Here is a 16041-nt window from a genome sequence, read left to right on the forward strand (position 1 = left end):
GCTGTAGTGATCCAGTTCTGACAGGAACCGTGCTGGCACTGGGTCTCACCCAGCCATGTGGCTCTGACGGTGCCCAGCTGCCTCCCAGGGTGGGTGCAGGGCAAGGGAAGGAGCCAGGCTGCCGTGATGGCAGTGGCCAGGTGAAGACAACACCCACGCTGAGATGCGCTGTGAACATCTGCCCCTACCCACAAGCTACTTCTATTTTTGTTCCATCTCATACCCTGGCTGACTCAGAGGAGGGGAGTGAGGGGGGGTCAGGTAGAGAGGAGCCAGATGGGAGGACTGTAGGGGAATTGAAAGAGGAAGAGGAGGAGGAGTTGCTTCAAAACCAGTAGTTGCCATTCTTTCAATCAGCTTGAACTTTGTCTTTCCACAGTCTCTTTCATGCTTCTCTGTTTCAGCTGCAGGCAATTTGAGGCAGGGATGGCACTTCCTGCCTGCTGTTGTGGTGAGCATTCTTTCAGGGCACCATCAGAATAAATGACACCCTGCTCTTAGATAGCTCCACTGTCATCTACCTGGGCTCCAATGAGCTTGACTGGAGTTCATCCCTTTGCTTAACTTCTTCTAGGAATTTCCACTCATCATTTTGGTGCCTTTACAAAACTATCTACAATGAAAGGGCAAGTGTCAAATTTCCTAATTCCTGTGTGTCTTAGTGTCATGACTTCTGGACACAGGCACAGTCAGCAGTGTGTGGTGTAAGTCTTGCAAGTCCTTGAGACACAATCTTGCAGCCACAGGGAAAGGGACCCTCCAGTCAAACAGCCATACCAGCAATTTTTGTATTGCAAGTGGCCCTCTCATCCCCGTCCCCATTGCTTCAGAGTATTCACAGATCTTGCAGAAATGGCACGTCTTGCTTTGTCTCAGTCCACTAGTTGTTGTTCCTTAGGTTGTAAACCTTGGGCTAAGTAACAGCATCCTCGGGGTTGTTCCCCAGGCAGTTCTTGTTGATCACTCGGTTGTTGAAGCTGCCTTAATGCAAACCGTGGCCTAAGCAGGGGACCCATCTCTTTCCGAGGGGATCTAGGGCATCACCCATCCCGAGAGCAGCAGAGCTCTCGCAGGCAGGTCTGCCTGGGCTCAGGCTTTTCTGGGCGTGAGGATACACAGTGAGGGGGGAATAAAGGGAACTGAAATTCCATTTGCAACCTGGTGTGAGAAGCCTGCCCCAGCGCTGCCCTTCCTTCTTTCCTTCCTTCCTCCCCGTCTCTCTCTCTCCCTCCCTTGTCCTCCGTTCCCCGGCACGCTTCCCTAGTCTCCTGACGCTCTGGGCAGGGGGTGGGGATGATGTCGGGATGAGCCCCAGCCGATGAGTGGAGAATTTTTGCAGCGTTTTTCAGCTTCCTCTGCCTCCGATGCTGACCTACCGCCGCTAGGGAGGGAGGGGATCCCCGCCAGGGGGCGGCGCGCGGGGCGGGGATGTCCATGTTTGGGAGGCGGGCGCGTCACTCCCCTAATATGGGCAGCGTCGTCACGGCCCGGCCTCCCATTCATATAAATGCCCGGCGGCGCCGGCCGGGATTCCCTGCCCGGGCTCGGTGCGGCCCCGCGGTGTCTCCGTCCCTCCCTCCCGTCCCACCGCCGCCGGCTCCGCGCCAGCACCGGGCACCCTCCTGCCGCTTTCCCCGCTCCTGCCCCGGCTGCGGCGGGGCGCGACCCTCGGCCGGCATGAAAGTCACGTCCCTCGACTGCCGCCAGCTGCGGAAGCTGCTGCGGAAGGAGCCCTCCCGCTGCCTGGTGCTGGACTGCCGGCCCTACCTGTCCTACTCGGCCTCCTGCCTCCGCGGCTCGCTCAACGTCAACCTCAACTCGGTGGTGATGCGGCGGGCCCGCGGCGGGGCCGTGCCGCTGCACTTCGTGGTGCCCGACGCGGCGGCCCGAGCCCGGCTGCTGCCGGGCGCCGAGGGGGCGGCGGGGGCCGCCCGCCTGGCGGCCGTGGTGGTGCTGGACCAGGACACGGGCCACTGGCAGAAGCTGAAGAAGGACAGCACAGCCCAGATCGTCCTCAACGCCCTGCTCTCCAGCCTGCCGGAGGCCGGGGCCAGGGTCTGCTTCCTGAAAGGTGAGAGGGGACCCGGGCCACAGGGGCTGGGGGACAGCGGCGCGGCCGAGCCTCAAAACTCCCCTGGTTGGCGGCGGCCGCCCCGAGGTGCTCCCGTTCCCTCTCCTTCGCCCTGCAGTGAACCTGATTATTGGTGGAGGGCAGGGAGGTAACGCCGGGATTTTGTTTCTTTTCCACCTACTGGAAATAAATCCCGGATAGACTCTGCGGGCTGAGCCGAAATGCCTTTCCGCTCACCCCCGCCACGCGTTTAAGAGGCCGGGGGGAAAGCAGAGAATATCAGTAAAGAACAGCAAAAGTTGCAGATTATCAAAGGGGGAGACACATCGGCGCTGCGTGGGAAACAAAATCAGCCCTGCGGATATGAGGAGAGACGAGGCCACCGCTACTCGCTCTCCGCCCGGTGACACACGGACGCCCGTGCTGGGCGCCCGAAACTCTGGGACCGATGCCCGCCCCTCCACCGAGGGCAGAGAGGTCTCTCTCCGTCGGGCACATCGGGATGCTGGCAGGGGAAACCTAGAGGCGAAACTCCGGGGCTCGTCGGGAGACAGAAATACCGCACGTGTATTACAGCCCTTCGATTGCGGTTCTTTGTTTTCCTTACGCGTAACCCAGGCTAATAAAACGATAAATAGCATAGCGGGCGTAGCGGCCCTCTCTTTCCCTGTCCTTCCGCCCCTGCCTCCCCCCACTTCTGGCAGCTCCTTTGTCCTTCGGCCCTCTCGGTTTCCTCAGCGCAGCTCCCACCCGCGCCGGGAGCGGGGCCGTGCCCGGGCGGGGCCGCTCCCGCCCGAAGCCCCGCAGCGGCACCACGCCGGGGAAGGAGCTCCCGAAGAGCCCCTTGCCACAGCATGAGGCCATAAAAGGGAGCGGAAAACCAGGCGATGTTTCTTGAATAAAGCCTGCCCCTGTGTTCTAAAGGGCCAGGGTTAATTCACTTTTAATAAGTCTTTTATCACTAGTTTTTGACCTGAGGTACCCAGTTTTAGCCTTCTGTAATGTCCTCTTGGGCAGAGGCATCTTCAGCCCAGGTGTTGCCTGGTACTGAGAAAGGAGGATGCTCCCCGGCTGTTTGCCACCACCCTGGTTCTGTCCAGCCACCATCAGCCTTTGCTGGATCTGACAGCCACCCAAAAGCACAAATTCTGCTGCTGGAGGGTAGAGATACTGGCACTGTGTCATTCAAATCCCTAGGGACTACACTAAACTAGAGATGAAGAAATATCTTCAGGGTCATGGTGGGAAGTCTGTGGTAAACTAGGGGCCAAATTAAGCTCTGCTGACTCTCAAACTTTTTTGGGCACACGATCGTCCTTTTTACTTCATGTACCAGCCCCAGACTTTGAAGTGGTGACTGTGGCTGTGGGCAGTTTATTCGGAGTGAGAGGTTAGTGTAGGCTCTGCTCTGTACATCTTGTGAGTTGTGAAGTGTCTTATCTTGAAAGCCTGTTGATTTGAGGCTAAAGACATTTCCTCTCAGTGTATGAGAAGGTTTCCCGCTTTTCCTGATGCAGTTTCCTTTTGCTTTTCTGGAAGTGCTTCGGGCTGCAGGTTCAGGCCCATGACTCAGTGGGCAGCACTGGTGATTCACTGGGGCCACAGACCCCCAGGAAGCTGTTGTGGCCTGGGGGAAGATCCTTGGCACAGTGGGGATATAAATCACCCTGGAACACTTTGTTCTGATCAGGAGAAAGGGTCTTTTAGAGGAATCTGCAACCAGCTTTGCAAATAATTGGCTGTAAAACCACCAGGAAAAACCCTCCTTGACATTTCCCCTTACATTCCTGCTCTCCCTAGGCATGGAGAACTTTGAAGAGGTGTTGGCTACTTAAGTGCTAAGGGGGTCTCGTGGCAATAAGATATGAGGAGGTCATCAAGACCACCAGGTCATCAAGATGCTGAGGATCTGGTCCCAGAGAGAGCAGCTGGAACTGAACCATTGCATGCCTGTTCCCTCCTTGCTTTCTGGCTTGCAGGGTCATATCTTTCATCTGTGTAGGTGCAGTTTCACTCTGGGTGAGCTCAGCCCCAGCATGGTGAGAGTGGTAGTGTCAGGGGAAAAAAAAAGATAAAATAACAGATCCTCCCTTGGCGCTGATAATGATTCTATTACTTATCGATTAAAAGGGAAGTGCAGCTCAGCTCTCCATGATGAGCAGTATTTGCAGAAATGACCTCAGGGAAGGTAGGTTGAGTGGGGAGGGGGAAGAGAGGAGATTGCTGGAGGATGGGATGAGCAGATGACTCACTGTAAGAATGGCCTGCAAATATCCTGATCCCCAAGGCTTGTAGTTAACCATTCACCAGCTGCGTGTGTGAGCTGCCTCAAGAGACATACATGTCTGCTCAAACACACATGCACATTTGGCTTGGGCAGATTTCTGTGTTCAAGTGTAAAAACAGCAACATAGGGCATAAACGGGGATCATGGCTATTTATATAAACTGGACATACTTTTCCTATTCAATGGCAAGGACTGGGGGGTTAGGGGAAGATAAGGTCAGCTATGCAAAACAAGAGGATTTAAAAGTTCACCCCATGAAGGGCAGTTGGAGATCAAGGAATTCTGTAGAGCTTCTTGTATCTGTTGTTTTTTCACACTGTGAGTTGCTAGGGATATAATTCTTTCAACCCAGTTGTTGCAGATATCATTTTATCAAACACCTCCCACCACCACCATGGTCTCCAGGGTCACTTGACTGCTTGGACCACTGCCTCATGCTGTGAGCTCTGGGATGAGCTGGCAGAATGTGGCTGGGGGTAGGAGGAAAGGTGCAGGTGCTGAGTGTCTGTTTGCTGTAAAGTCACTCTCCTGCCCTCTGTTATAGAAAACAGACTTTCATCACATTCAGTGGGCTTTGGATCGTTCTGGCTACTTGCAACATGAGGACCCCACGGCAGCAATGAGTGGGCGACAGCAACACGTCATGAATTTGAGCACGCAACTGCTCAAACATTGCAAACAGATGAGACAGTGGCATTGCAGGGCTGAACTGTCAGAGGTGGCTGTACCAGGCAGCCCTGGCAGTGAGGCCGGCGGGGGTCCTGCGCTGCTCTGATCCTCAGCGCTTCCCTTGTTTCAAAATCCACCCACCCCGACACAGCTTATCAGGGTGAAACAGTTGCAGGTGAATGAATCACAAACGGAAGACTTTGCCTTCCAAGCCTTGTTTACTTGAGGGCCACACTGAAGGGTAATTGAACGTAGCTGCTCAGGAGCCATTCATTTCTGCTCTGAGAAAGCACAGGTGGCACACATGTGGCACACTGCTGACGTGTCCAGGCTCCTTCTGCTACCTGACTTATTCAGGTACTTTTTGGTACCTGAATGCAGAATATTCCCAGCCTGGAAACGGGCAACAATTTAGCTGATGACAAACTTTGAGTAACAATGTAATAAGAGGATTAATTCCTTTTCATTAGCAGCACACTGAATGAAATTAATGCAGTACTTAACCGTGCAGAATAGCTCATGTGGGGCTATTCAGTTGTCAAATGCTGTCGCAGGATTTCATTAAGTTTTATAGCTGTTATTTAATAGATTGGTTTCAGTGGGACCATCTTCATTACTTCACTGTCTTCATGCATTGTGGTGATTAATGAGAGACATGCAAGCATCCCCCTCTTGTGTTTGTGTCCATTTAAAAATGCAAATAAATATTTTGTGTGTTGTCATAGAGAATATATTAATGACAGGTTTAGAAAAGGTGATCCTGAGTACAGAAATCTCTGCCTCAAATGCTGGAATTAGTAGTCATGTATAAAACCTGGGGGGAGGGAGTTTAGTCTCCACTGTACAGGAGTTAATGGTTGCTAGACTCAACAGAATTACATTTGCTAACAGCTTTAATCTGAATTCACTGGGTTTTGGCAAGTTAATAATTGTCAATGGTATCAGAGGTTTCTCTTTGGGTGCCCAAAGTCTTTTAAGCAAATCCATTTGCCAGAGGAGCACTATCCTTCATTTCCACTCCCCTGGAGCTCATTGCTGGGCACTGCTGTCCCACTGAATTGCAAGCACTGGAGCTGTGTTTGTTCTTCACTTGAATTAAACCAGTCCTTGGGAGGGCAAATATTCATATGTGCTTCTTTTTGTTGTTTCCCTAGGGGGATATGAAACCTTTAACTCTCAGTATCCTGAGTGCTGCGTGAATGGAAAACTCATTTCCCCAGAGAGGACAGAAGCAGAGAGGAACCTTGCCAGCCACTGTGAGAAGCAGAGTGCCAACCACAAACCTGCTTATGACCAGGTGTGTGTCACAGCTGTGGTGGGTGACCCTCCCCTTGGGAATTCTCCCTACTGCCACCAGGCTCTGTTGGAGGCTGCCAGGGTGTCAGTGGGCCTGGTGCTGCCGTGGACAGTGACTAAGTTGTGGCTGGTCAGCATTATCTCCACCTGGCTTGAAAATTAGGCAGAAGGAGGCAAAACACTGTATCTAGCCCCCAAAACTGTATTTAAGAATTCTCTTATCACACACCCAGGCAGCATGAGCTGTCAGCAGCTCACTCCTCCAGAGGAGACTGAGAATGGGCAGGGGAGAGGCGGCCAGGAGTGTCACTTTTCCAGCAGACAATGGAGCACATTTTGCCCATGACTCCTCTGAGATCTCGGGAGGAGTTTGAGGCTGGCAAGGGGCCAGCGCCTCTGAGAAATGAGACCCACCATGGGACTGGGGAAGTGGGGTTTCCAGAGAGGAAATCACCGTGTGCCCACCCAGCCCGGGGATGATGTGTGCTCCAAGATGTCACCCTGCGGTCAGGCCGCTTCCGCCAGGGCGTGCGTGTGTGCATTTCCTGCTGCTCAGGGGAGTCCCTGTGATGCCTCTGTGCTCCCCAGGGAGTACCTCCTACACCAGGCGTCCCCCTGCCACCTTGGCAGGCTGCCACCTGTCCCTGATGCATGGGAACCCACCGTGTGGGCAGTTCAGGGGCAGTGGAAAGGCAGTTTCTTGCAGCAGCTGGGGGGTGGCAGCAGCTCCTGCGCATCATGGAAAGTTACCTGCCAGCTCAGAAAGCCGTGTCAGATGGTGGCTTTCCTTTCACCATCTCGTCATCCAGTCTTTGATTGTGCTGAGGAAGGAAGGAAGAACTGAGCTGACGTCTCAGAGTGGGTGATGCAGGAGCTGCTGTGCTCCAGAGAGGTGTGGGGTGAAGGGGGATGGGGAGCCTATGTCCAGTTTTTTTGCTTTGTTTCACTTTTGGAGATGTGACCGGAGGGGCAAAGTCCTGGCTGACCCAAAGCAGCCTCTTCCTATGTCCTAATCTTCATCCCTGCTGGATGTGGCTCCCTGCCATGCCCCATTTTGGTAAAGCCTCAGTGGGAATGGGCACCACCTATGAAAGCACTTTGGGTGTGCTGCAAGGGGTAGCACTTTAAAGAAACCCACAAACATCCTGCACATAAGTAGGCTGGCTCTGACTTTGTACCTTGCAGATGTGGACAAGAAAACGAAAACATTTCTCCTGCATGGGCTTTTTCCACTGATTCATTGGCCAGCAGCACTGGGGTCCAAAAAAGTGAAACAGGGAGGGAGCAGGCACCCACATGGGCTCCCTTGGGAGGTCTTGGGTCTCAGGACTTTTGAAAAAAGAATTACATGTTTCCATTCCTTCACTTCCAGGGTGGTCCAGTTGAAATCCTGCCTTTTCTCTACCTTGGTAGTGCCTATCATGCTTCCAAGTGTGAGTTTCTCGCTAACCTGCACATCACAGCCCTGCTAAATGTCTCCAGGAAAAGCTCAGAGTCTTTCAAAGACCAGTATTGCTACAAGTGGATCCCAGTGGAGGACAGCCACACAGCAGACATCAGCTCTCACTTCCAGGAAGCCATAGACTTCATTGGTAGGTACAAATGAATAATTTTTTAGATCTTTATGTATTTTAAACTCATTTAAATTGTAAAGTCAATTAAAAATACATTTAATTAATTTCAAAATAAAATACACATTGCAGTCTACTGAATTTTGTGAAGGGAAAAAACCCAGTCCGTTGGACTTGCATGCTAGAGTCAGTAACAACCAGATGAAGCAGAGTCAGATCACTGCCTGCCTTCCTGTGCTGAGATAGCCAAAGGTGGAGTCTTAGAAATCCATTGTCCTCTCTTATCAGAGAGCTCTTTACATTCCTCCTTTTGATCATACTTGTATCTCACCCTTTAATCAAATACCCTAATGCAACAAAATGAGGTGGCCTTTAGAAAAGATTGTACTGTTCCATTTCAAATCCTCCGTGTTTGGCTGAGTGGGTGAGTGAACACGAGCTGTGTCAGGGAGCACAGGAGAGGATTCTCCCCGAGGAGCACAACATGGTTTTGTGGGGTGGAGAAGCCTTAGCCTGGGTGGAGATCGTGTTGAAATTGGTACTGTTGCTCTCCAGGAGTATTCAAGAGAGAAAGAGAATGAAACACAGTTACAAGCTCACTGGACTCATTGCTCACCTGAGTTTGAGTCCTTCAACAGTGCAGGCAGAATTACAAAAACCTGACCTGAGGGTCCTTCCCCTTTCTGGACATCTCACACCTTTCAGGGAAATAATAATTTATGGCACCTTTCTGTCCGATCCTCAACCCCTTCTGATGGCTGTCAAGTCACTTAGAAATTTCCCAGATTTCAAGGACAACTTTAATTTTCACTTTCTTTTAAAATTGGGCATGTAGTGTAGATGCTGGGGATGACTCAAATCCATGTCTTCCTTATTTCGTGCAGTAGCTAAATATAACTGGTCGTGGTGGCAGTACCCTGGCAGACAATTGAAGGCAGGCAAATGATAACTTCCTCAGCTCTGTGTGTTTCCCTGGGCACTACACTCATAGTTATCCATACATTGAAAATTGAACATGTTGCTCAAGGCAATAGAGCAGAAACCAGTCTATTTTTTGAACAGTGTTTTTGTATGGAAAGGGCTTATTTTAAGCGCATTCTCTTTAATAACAATCATTGTGTTGTGTGAGTAACCACAGTGGCTCCTGTTGTGTAAAATGGGTGCTTTGCATAAGCCTTTTATATCCTGACTTAAGTCCAAGCATCCTTTAACCAGGCTATAATTAGCAGCTGCCTACCAGTGCCTGTGTGCTTTGTGGTGAGGCCCCAGGGACTGAGCTTAGCCTCTCCACCCAAGGGTACCTCCTGGTACTGCTGTTTGCTGCCAACTGGCCAAGCAGGGAGTTAGGATTTTGAAGAAAAATCCTGTTTTTCTAGCAAAGATAATGGCAGCCCCAGCAGTTTTTGAGTGACCAGGTAGTGGGAGGGCTGGCCAGGCTTAGCTTTACACAACATTTTGAGCTGCAGGCGGAAAAATGCAGCTACAGCATTGCCTGCATCACAGTGTTCTTGGATGTCAGCTTTTCCAAAAGAGAAGTAGGCACAAGGAAGGAGACAAGGATGGCCCAGAAAGTGCAAAAAGAACCAAATCAAGATCCACAGATTCTGTAACCATGCTCAGGTCTGTCACAAGCTGGGTTTTGTCCTCCTTGTCTTTCAATCTCCATGTCAGCCTAGCACCCAACAGAAAAGCAAGCTCTCTTTGCTGGTAGCCTGGCTGTGTCCCCCAGCACTGGCTGTGTCCCAGTGTCCTCTCCATGCCCGACAGCAGCTGATGTCTGCAATGGCTTTTCCCCCCAGATTACGTCAGGCGAGCGGGCGGCAAGATCCTGGTGCACTGCGAGGCGGGGATCTCGCGCTCCCCCACCATCTGCATGGCCTATCTCATGAAGACAAAGAAGCTGCGCCTGGACGAAGCCTTCGATTACATCAAGCAGCGCCGGAGCCTGATCTCGCCAAACTTCGGTTTCATGGGCCAGTTGCTGCAATATGAGTCAGAGATCTTGTCTTCCACCCCCAGCCCCCCTGTCACCTCGTGCAAGAGAGAAGCTGCATCTTTCTTTGCAGAGGAACTGACTTTAAGCAAAAACTTTGAGGGCTCATGCTTTGCCTTTCCTACCTCAGTGTTGAGTTCTGTGCCCATCCACTCTCCTGTCCACCAGCTGAAGCTCAGCCCAATGACAGCATCTTCATCCTGCTGAGCACCGTGGGGAGCCTGGAGCTGGTGTGGTCCTGATCCAAACTGTGATCCCCAACAAGAACATTTCATGAATGTGCAATAGAGAAACTTCATCCGCTTACTCTGAGATGGAGTGGTTGTCATGGGTCATACTTCCCATATGCTGTGACTGTAAGATGCAAGAGGTCTAAGCGTGGCAGGTTTTCTGAACTTTTATTGTTCTTTTTTTTAAAAAATACAAAGTGCTTTTTTAGGGTTTTAACCACACAATGTGCACCCACTACTGTATTTCCAGATTCCTGGGGAACAATGAGAAATCCATTTAGTATGTTCTCAGTTCCCATCTCCTTCCAATCTTATTTTTTAAAAGACCCTTACTTAAAGTTTCTAGCAATAAACAACAGCAACAGGGAAGCAAGCAAAATGAAAAGCACTACCTTTGCAACCACAGAGGTGGCAGGAGTGAATATTTGTTCAAATCTTTCTCTGGCTTTCCTCCTCCCCTCTCCTGTGTCATGTTTCAGGTAGCAAAGGGCTGGAGAGGAGAGAGGGAGCACCTTTTCCAGGACACTGTTGCACAACCAGGTGAACATCCCCTCTTGTGCTCCAGCCTCTGAAGTGTCAGGTATTGTCCATGGTGTAACTGGATACCAACCCCGACCAGTGGGTCCATTCAGGTGTGGCATTTCCTGTACTTCTGTATTTGCCTTTTTACTGGATGTGCTTTTAAGTAAAGCAGGGACTTAAGGTCTATCAGCTACCCTGCTGAGCTATTATCCTACCATCTGTTATTTAAGAATAGCCCTAAAATACTTGAATGTCTCAACAATCCTCATCACATCCACATCCCATCAGGTAACACTGTACAACACTGTAACTGCTGGACTTCACACCAAAAAGACCTGACAAGCTTTCAGCTCCAAAACAACTTTTTCTCCATCCTTTCCCAAGTGTTCCCATTGTGTACTGTGTATGGTCAAGTGGTCTTTTTCAGTGTTACGTGAATTGCTTAGAGTGTGTGGTCACCTCTAGTCAGCCTTTGTCCAGAAAAAATTATTTCTGTCTTGCTCACGTTGGCTTCTGTGTCCACAGGGAGTTCAGAATGAGTGTCTCTGTCTGTTGACCTTTTTAGTATTTTTTAATATGTAATATGTATGGGAAATGGCAATAATTTCCAGGAGATCTCGTGAATGTGAAAAAAAAAACCTGCAATGGTTTTTATGGTGTGTAAAAAATAATAAAGGAAAAAATGCCAGGAAAAGAAAGCTGTTTGTTTTACTTGGAGTGATCTGCGAGAGTACTTTGGGAGAGCTTGGTGGCAGGAGAGGTCACCTGAGAAAAACACCATGGTGCAAAAGTGGTGTAAGAAGGTAGGAGAGATGGGAAAGTATCACTGTGCTTTGTGCTGAAAAGCCACCAAGGTGCATCACTACAGAGGGGAGAAGGTGAGGGGGAGGATTGTTTTAAACAGAATGACATGAGTCACGGTGGCGTCACTTCCCAGCAGCCAGGCAGGCACTTCTGTTTTGATTCATACATGTTTTATATAAGATTTACCATCTTGCTGAAGATGAAAATCTGAACTAGGCACAGCCTCCACTTCCTTTCAACCCATGACAAGGGATGCTACTTGCCCTGGTCCTTAGAGCAAAGCTTATGTGTGACATGCAGCACCTCTGGGTGCCAGGAGCCAGGGCATTTGGGTAACGCTCATATCTTCACTTCTTTAAATGAAAAAAAGAAGAATCAGCATGTCTGATGTATTCCGTACCCCTTTACATCTTGAATTTTCTAGGCTCTTCCTGGCTCATCACTGCAGCATGTTTATGATCTGCAATTCCAAATTATCGAGCTAAAAAATCTATGGCAAATGTCTGGGCTGCAGACCGTGTGTGCATATATGCATCCACTTGTTACTCCTTATCTCCAGGGAAGTAAATCTGACAGATGAGAAGGTCTTAATGGAGATGTGCCTTGGATTTCTTACCCAGTGTCAGAGGGATGTGTCAGCAGCCCTGCCTGGGCTCTGGGAAACCTGAACATGGGAACCAGCAGCCAGGAAGGTAAGGCAGATGATTTATCAATTAATTTTCTGAAAGACCTAATTGGTCCCCTTTGGGAAACTCTGGGAAGGGCTTTCTGCCTCTCAGCCCACACAAGAACCCAAGCAGAAAGGCTGTTGAGCTTAGTGAGAGTGTCCATGTCCAGAGTACTGAGACCTACAGCCAGGACAGAAACAGAGCAGTCAACAGTTCTCATTAAAACTGCACTAAACCCTTCTGGGCAGACAACCAGCTTTGTTTCTTAAGGATGGGAAAGCTGAAACCCTCAGCAGAGTCAATGATGGAATATTTGCAGGGCACAAGGCAGTGGGCTGAAGGGGTTAACAGAGCGACTGCTGACCTGGAACTTTGACCAAGACAGCTGGAAAAGATCACCGGCCCAGAGAGGGAAGGGAACCCTTTGTGTTTGGAAGAGAGCTCTTATTCTGGGCTTTAAACTCAGTGTTAGCAGAGGGAGATGCTGGACTGGGATTCAGCAAGGATAGAAGGCCTCAGCCCTGTGGGAGCCTGGAGAGGAGTTGTTGTCATGCCTGGACACAGGACACTGATGTTTGTGCTCCTGCTCAGGGCAGGGGTCCCCTCTTCTTGGCTGGAGAAGCTCAATTCACCTCTCCTTCTTGCAAAAGGAAGTCCCAGCATCCAAGTCAGAGTGGCATGCAAATGCTGCCTCCCAGAGGGTTGTATTCCCATGCTCATGCTGATGCCTGCTCTGCTACCTCAGTGCTAGTGTGAGATCTTTGATCTGAGCACTAATATATGAAGGTGAGTGTGTCAAATCAGGATAGCACCTACCTGGGAAAAGGCAATGTGCTTGAAGTCATATATGCAGGGTAGGGTCCCTGGTTCTCTGCTTCCAGACAGCAGCACCCAATAGGTACCTTCATCCTTGGGGAAAGGAACAGTTCCTCCCACATTTTGTGGTTTGTGCACTGAGGAAATTCACCAGATTCGGTAGAATGGAAGATTTAGGAGGCTTTTATAGCCCAAATGAGCTTGGGTTTGAGTGGCTCATTGCTAAGGATGGAAGCTCAGATCAGGGAGGTGTGTGGGGAATGTCAGAACTGAAGGGTGGAAGGCTGAACTGCCTGGTTCAATGTGCCTGTGTCCCTCTGCCAGCTAAGCTTCACAGAGGAATAGGGGCCTCAAAAACAAAAGTCTGATGGAAGGTAGAGACTCCTGGTAGCTATAACAGCAAGGGGAAGGCTGCTATCAGAATGCTTTCATACTTCAGAAAAGGAAAATGAGGGAAAGATGGCAGGACTGGTATACTCTGAGACAAAGTTTAGTTAGAGCATATCCATTATGATACCAGAATTCAGAGAAGATGATAGCAAATGTTAAAGAGGATTTTTCAAGTTCTGTTGCCTATAGAAGTACTAGTTCAGAGCTGTGCTGGAAGGTGACATCGCCCCATTCACACTCCTGATGGAGCACCCTTGTGCTGTCCAGGGACAGCTGGGTGCCTCTCAGGACCTGTTTCAGATCCTGGAGGACTGAACAGGGCTTGTGCCATGTAGCTTTTGGTCCCTTGCTTTTAGGCTTGCAAGGAGCAGTTATGTTGCAAGCATGAGAGCAGTTGCTCAGCCTCTGGCTCTGCTCTGCACATGCTGCCTTTCCTTTCTGTCTCCAGGAGAAACAAGCATTCAAGAAACTGCCACAAAAAAATACATCTTTTACATCACTGCAAATCAGATTGTGAAGAAATCTAGGGTGGAGTTGGATGAGTGGGTGTTGTCCTTAAGTGTCCCTAAATGTCTTTTTAGTCCATACATTTGCTGGTGTGATTTGCAGTCTATTCTGGTTACAAAGCACAGGCTTTCTCCAGCTTCTTCCTGCCTAAAGAGCTTTCCAATAGGTAGAAATTGCATCCTTGCCAGTAAAACCCAGGTCAAATTGAGCTGCTCCATGGGGAGTCAGTCCTGAGGTGCCCATCCCCAGTCCCTGAGCACCACAAGGTAGACAGCTCTTCTTAGCTTCTTGCCGTATCGTGGGAGCTTCCTTTTTTAGGAGGTATTCTGCAGGCATTGTCATTTGTATGCTAAAAACAACACTTGCCTTGCAGGAAAGTCAAAGGTCCAAATGTGCCTGTAACATGGAAAAAAAAAAATGTGTGAGGCCTCAGGTATGGTGAATTTGACCCTCCATCTCCACTTTTTACAGCTTCATGTTAATTGGAGAGTAGACACACTGCCAGCTCACTCTCTGGGGAGAAAAAGGCAGGAACCAATTTGCAGAGCCACATAAATATGGAAGTAGGATTTTTTTTTTATGTGGGAGGTGTTACCAGTACCACACATTACGGTTTCTTGGCTTTATCACATCATAGGCTTTTACTGAGACATGAGTAAGTTTGTTAAATAGGAAATATGAAAATAGCTCGTGAAATAGGTTGAGTCATCAGAGAAAATCAAATGGAGTTCTGACACCAGGGCCTCAGTTGTAAAGTCCTACTTTATTTTACCATTGCATTAGAAACTTTGGGGTCATTTAAATCTTTTTATTTCAGCTTCAAAATTCAAGGTACTCTGACATCTAAGTAAAGCTTTCTATATCCGTTCATGCTTTCCTTCAGCAGTGGTGATACATCCTTATGTGCCCTGCCTATGAACACTTGCAGGGAATGTAAAGGATACCAAGGCAAATGGCTTCTGCAGCAATAGCTGAAATGCTCAATACTTCTTCCAGCCTTGTCTAGCTATTGAGAAATGTGGCCCCTCGATATCCCTTTCATGTACTAGCCTATCAAAGTCACTGGCTGTGACTGGTAGCTTCTGGGAATTCTAGCAGGACACCAAACAAACCCATAAAGGCAGCAACTCGAGATCAGGAGTGACCATGGTAGATAGAAAGGCTGTAAAGGACATAGGACACAAGCTGTCATGGGAGCCATGGGACCCACAAGACACACTGCATGAGAAGTGGGAAAGACCTTTAATATAAATCCTGCCCCAATCTCAGCCTGTGCTACCTGCAGTCACGACTAGGATTTCAGAACACGTACCACGTAAAGGCTTCTGATCTGCTGGCACTGTTAGAGGCTCAGAAATGAAAGGCAAAACAATAAAAGGCTCAATTTGAACTTCAAACCCCCTTGGCATAACCATTTTTCCAGATTTGGTTTTCTAAACTAGTCATGTTAGTAAAGTTAAACATTTGTGTAAGCATTAATTGGACCAGGTTTATGTCTCCCATGTGTCATGACAATGTAATTTTTATGGGCTCTCTTTTTTTGGGGGGGGTTTGGGGGGGTTGTCTGTGTGTTAATAGTGGTTTATTTCTGTCACAGTGATACTCCATTTCTGAGATTCCTTTGTAAAGCAGACAGTGGGTGAGTCATCTCTCATTATTAAATTGCCCATACATTGTGAGCTGCCTCCAGGCCCGGAACCAAAGCCTATTGCCTTGGTGGGGAGAAGAGCCCCAGAACACAACGGGATTCGGATCAGGCCCTGGATGAAACGTTCCATTATATCTTTATTTTAAGGAACCTTTTGTTCTAATTGGAGCTAAGACTTGCTTCTGCATTGAAATTATATTTGAGGTCTACAGGACTCAACTGGAGCAATGGGTATATCCTTGCTGCTCTAATGCCTCCAATCACATTAAGTCAAGTTAACTGGAAAATCAATTGACACGAATTCCAGCACGACCATTAACTTCCATCCGCTGGGCCCCAAGCGGCTGGCCAGGGTGAAGAGGTTTCTGGCAGGGATGGAGCAGAGCTGTGCTCATCTCCTGGATGTGCTTTCAGCCTGAGGTCTCCCCAGCAATGCCCACATTGCCCTGAGTAATTACTGTGGCTCACAGAGAGCCCAGGGGTCAGGCAGTCTGTGAGCAGTTGTGGGCTCTCCCTGTGGATTTCCAGGGCAAGTGATGCAGCTGCTCCTGCTGGCACAGCCACATTTG

The 16041-nt window shown here is 49.4% G+C and overlaps 1 protein-coding gene across 1 annotated transcript; it reads left to right on the forward strand.

Moving 5' to 3' along the window:
- Nucleotides 1-1539: 1539 nt before the first annotated feature.
- DUSP5 (dual specificity phosphatase 5) lies at nt 1540-11337 on the forward strand. The gene is made up of 4 exons (XM_021526018.2): nt 1540-2071; nt 6182-6324; nt 7696-7915; nt 9694-11337. The coding sequence occupies exons 1-4, from the start codon at nt 1678-1680 to the stop codon at nt 10092-10094; spliced, it is 1158 nt and encodes a 385-aa protein (XP_021381693.2). The 5' UTR covers nt 1540-1677; the 3' UTR covers nt 10095-11337.
- The last annotated feature ends 4704 nt before the right edge of the window (nt 11338-16041 follow it).

This window comes from Lonchura striata, chromosome 7, assembly GCF_046129695.1.
Source record: "Lonchura striata isolate bLonStr1 chromosome 7, bLonStr1.mat, whole genome shotgun sequence".
In the NCBI taxonomy this organism is placed as follows: Eukaryota; Metazoa; Chordata; class Aves; order Passeriformes; family Estrildidae; genus Lonchura; species Lonchura striata.

Coding starts and splice junctions, on each gene's coding strand:
- DUSP5 (XM_021526018.2), top strand. CDS start 1,678: ATGAAAGTCACGTCCCTCGACTGCCGCCAGCTGCGGAAGCTGCTGCGG. Junction 2,072..6,181: donor CAGGGTCTGCTTCCTGAAAG/GTGAGAGGGGAC, acceptor TTGTTTCCCTAG/GGGGATATGAAACCTTTAAC. Junction 6,325..7,695: donor ACAAACCTGCTTATGACCAG/GTGTGTGTCACA, acceptor CTTCACTTCCAG/GGTGGTCCAGTTGAAATCCT.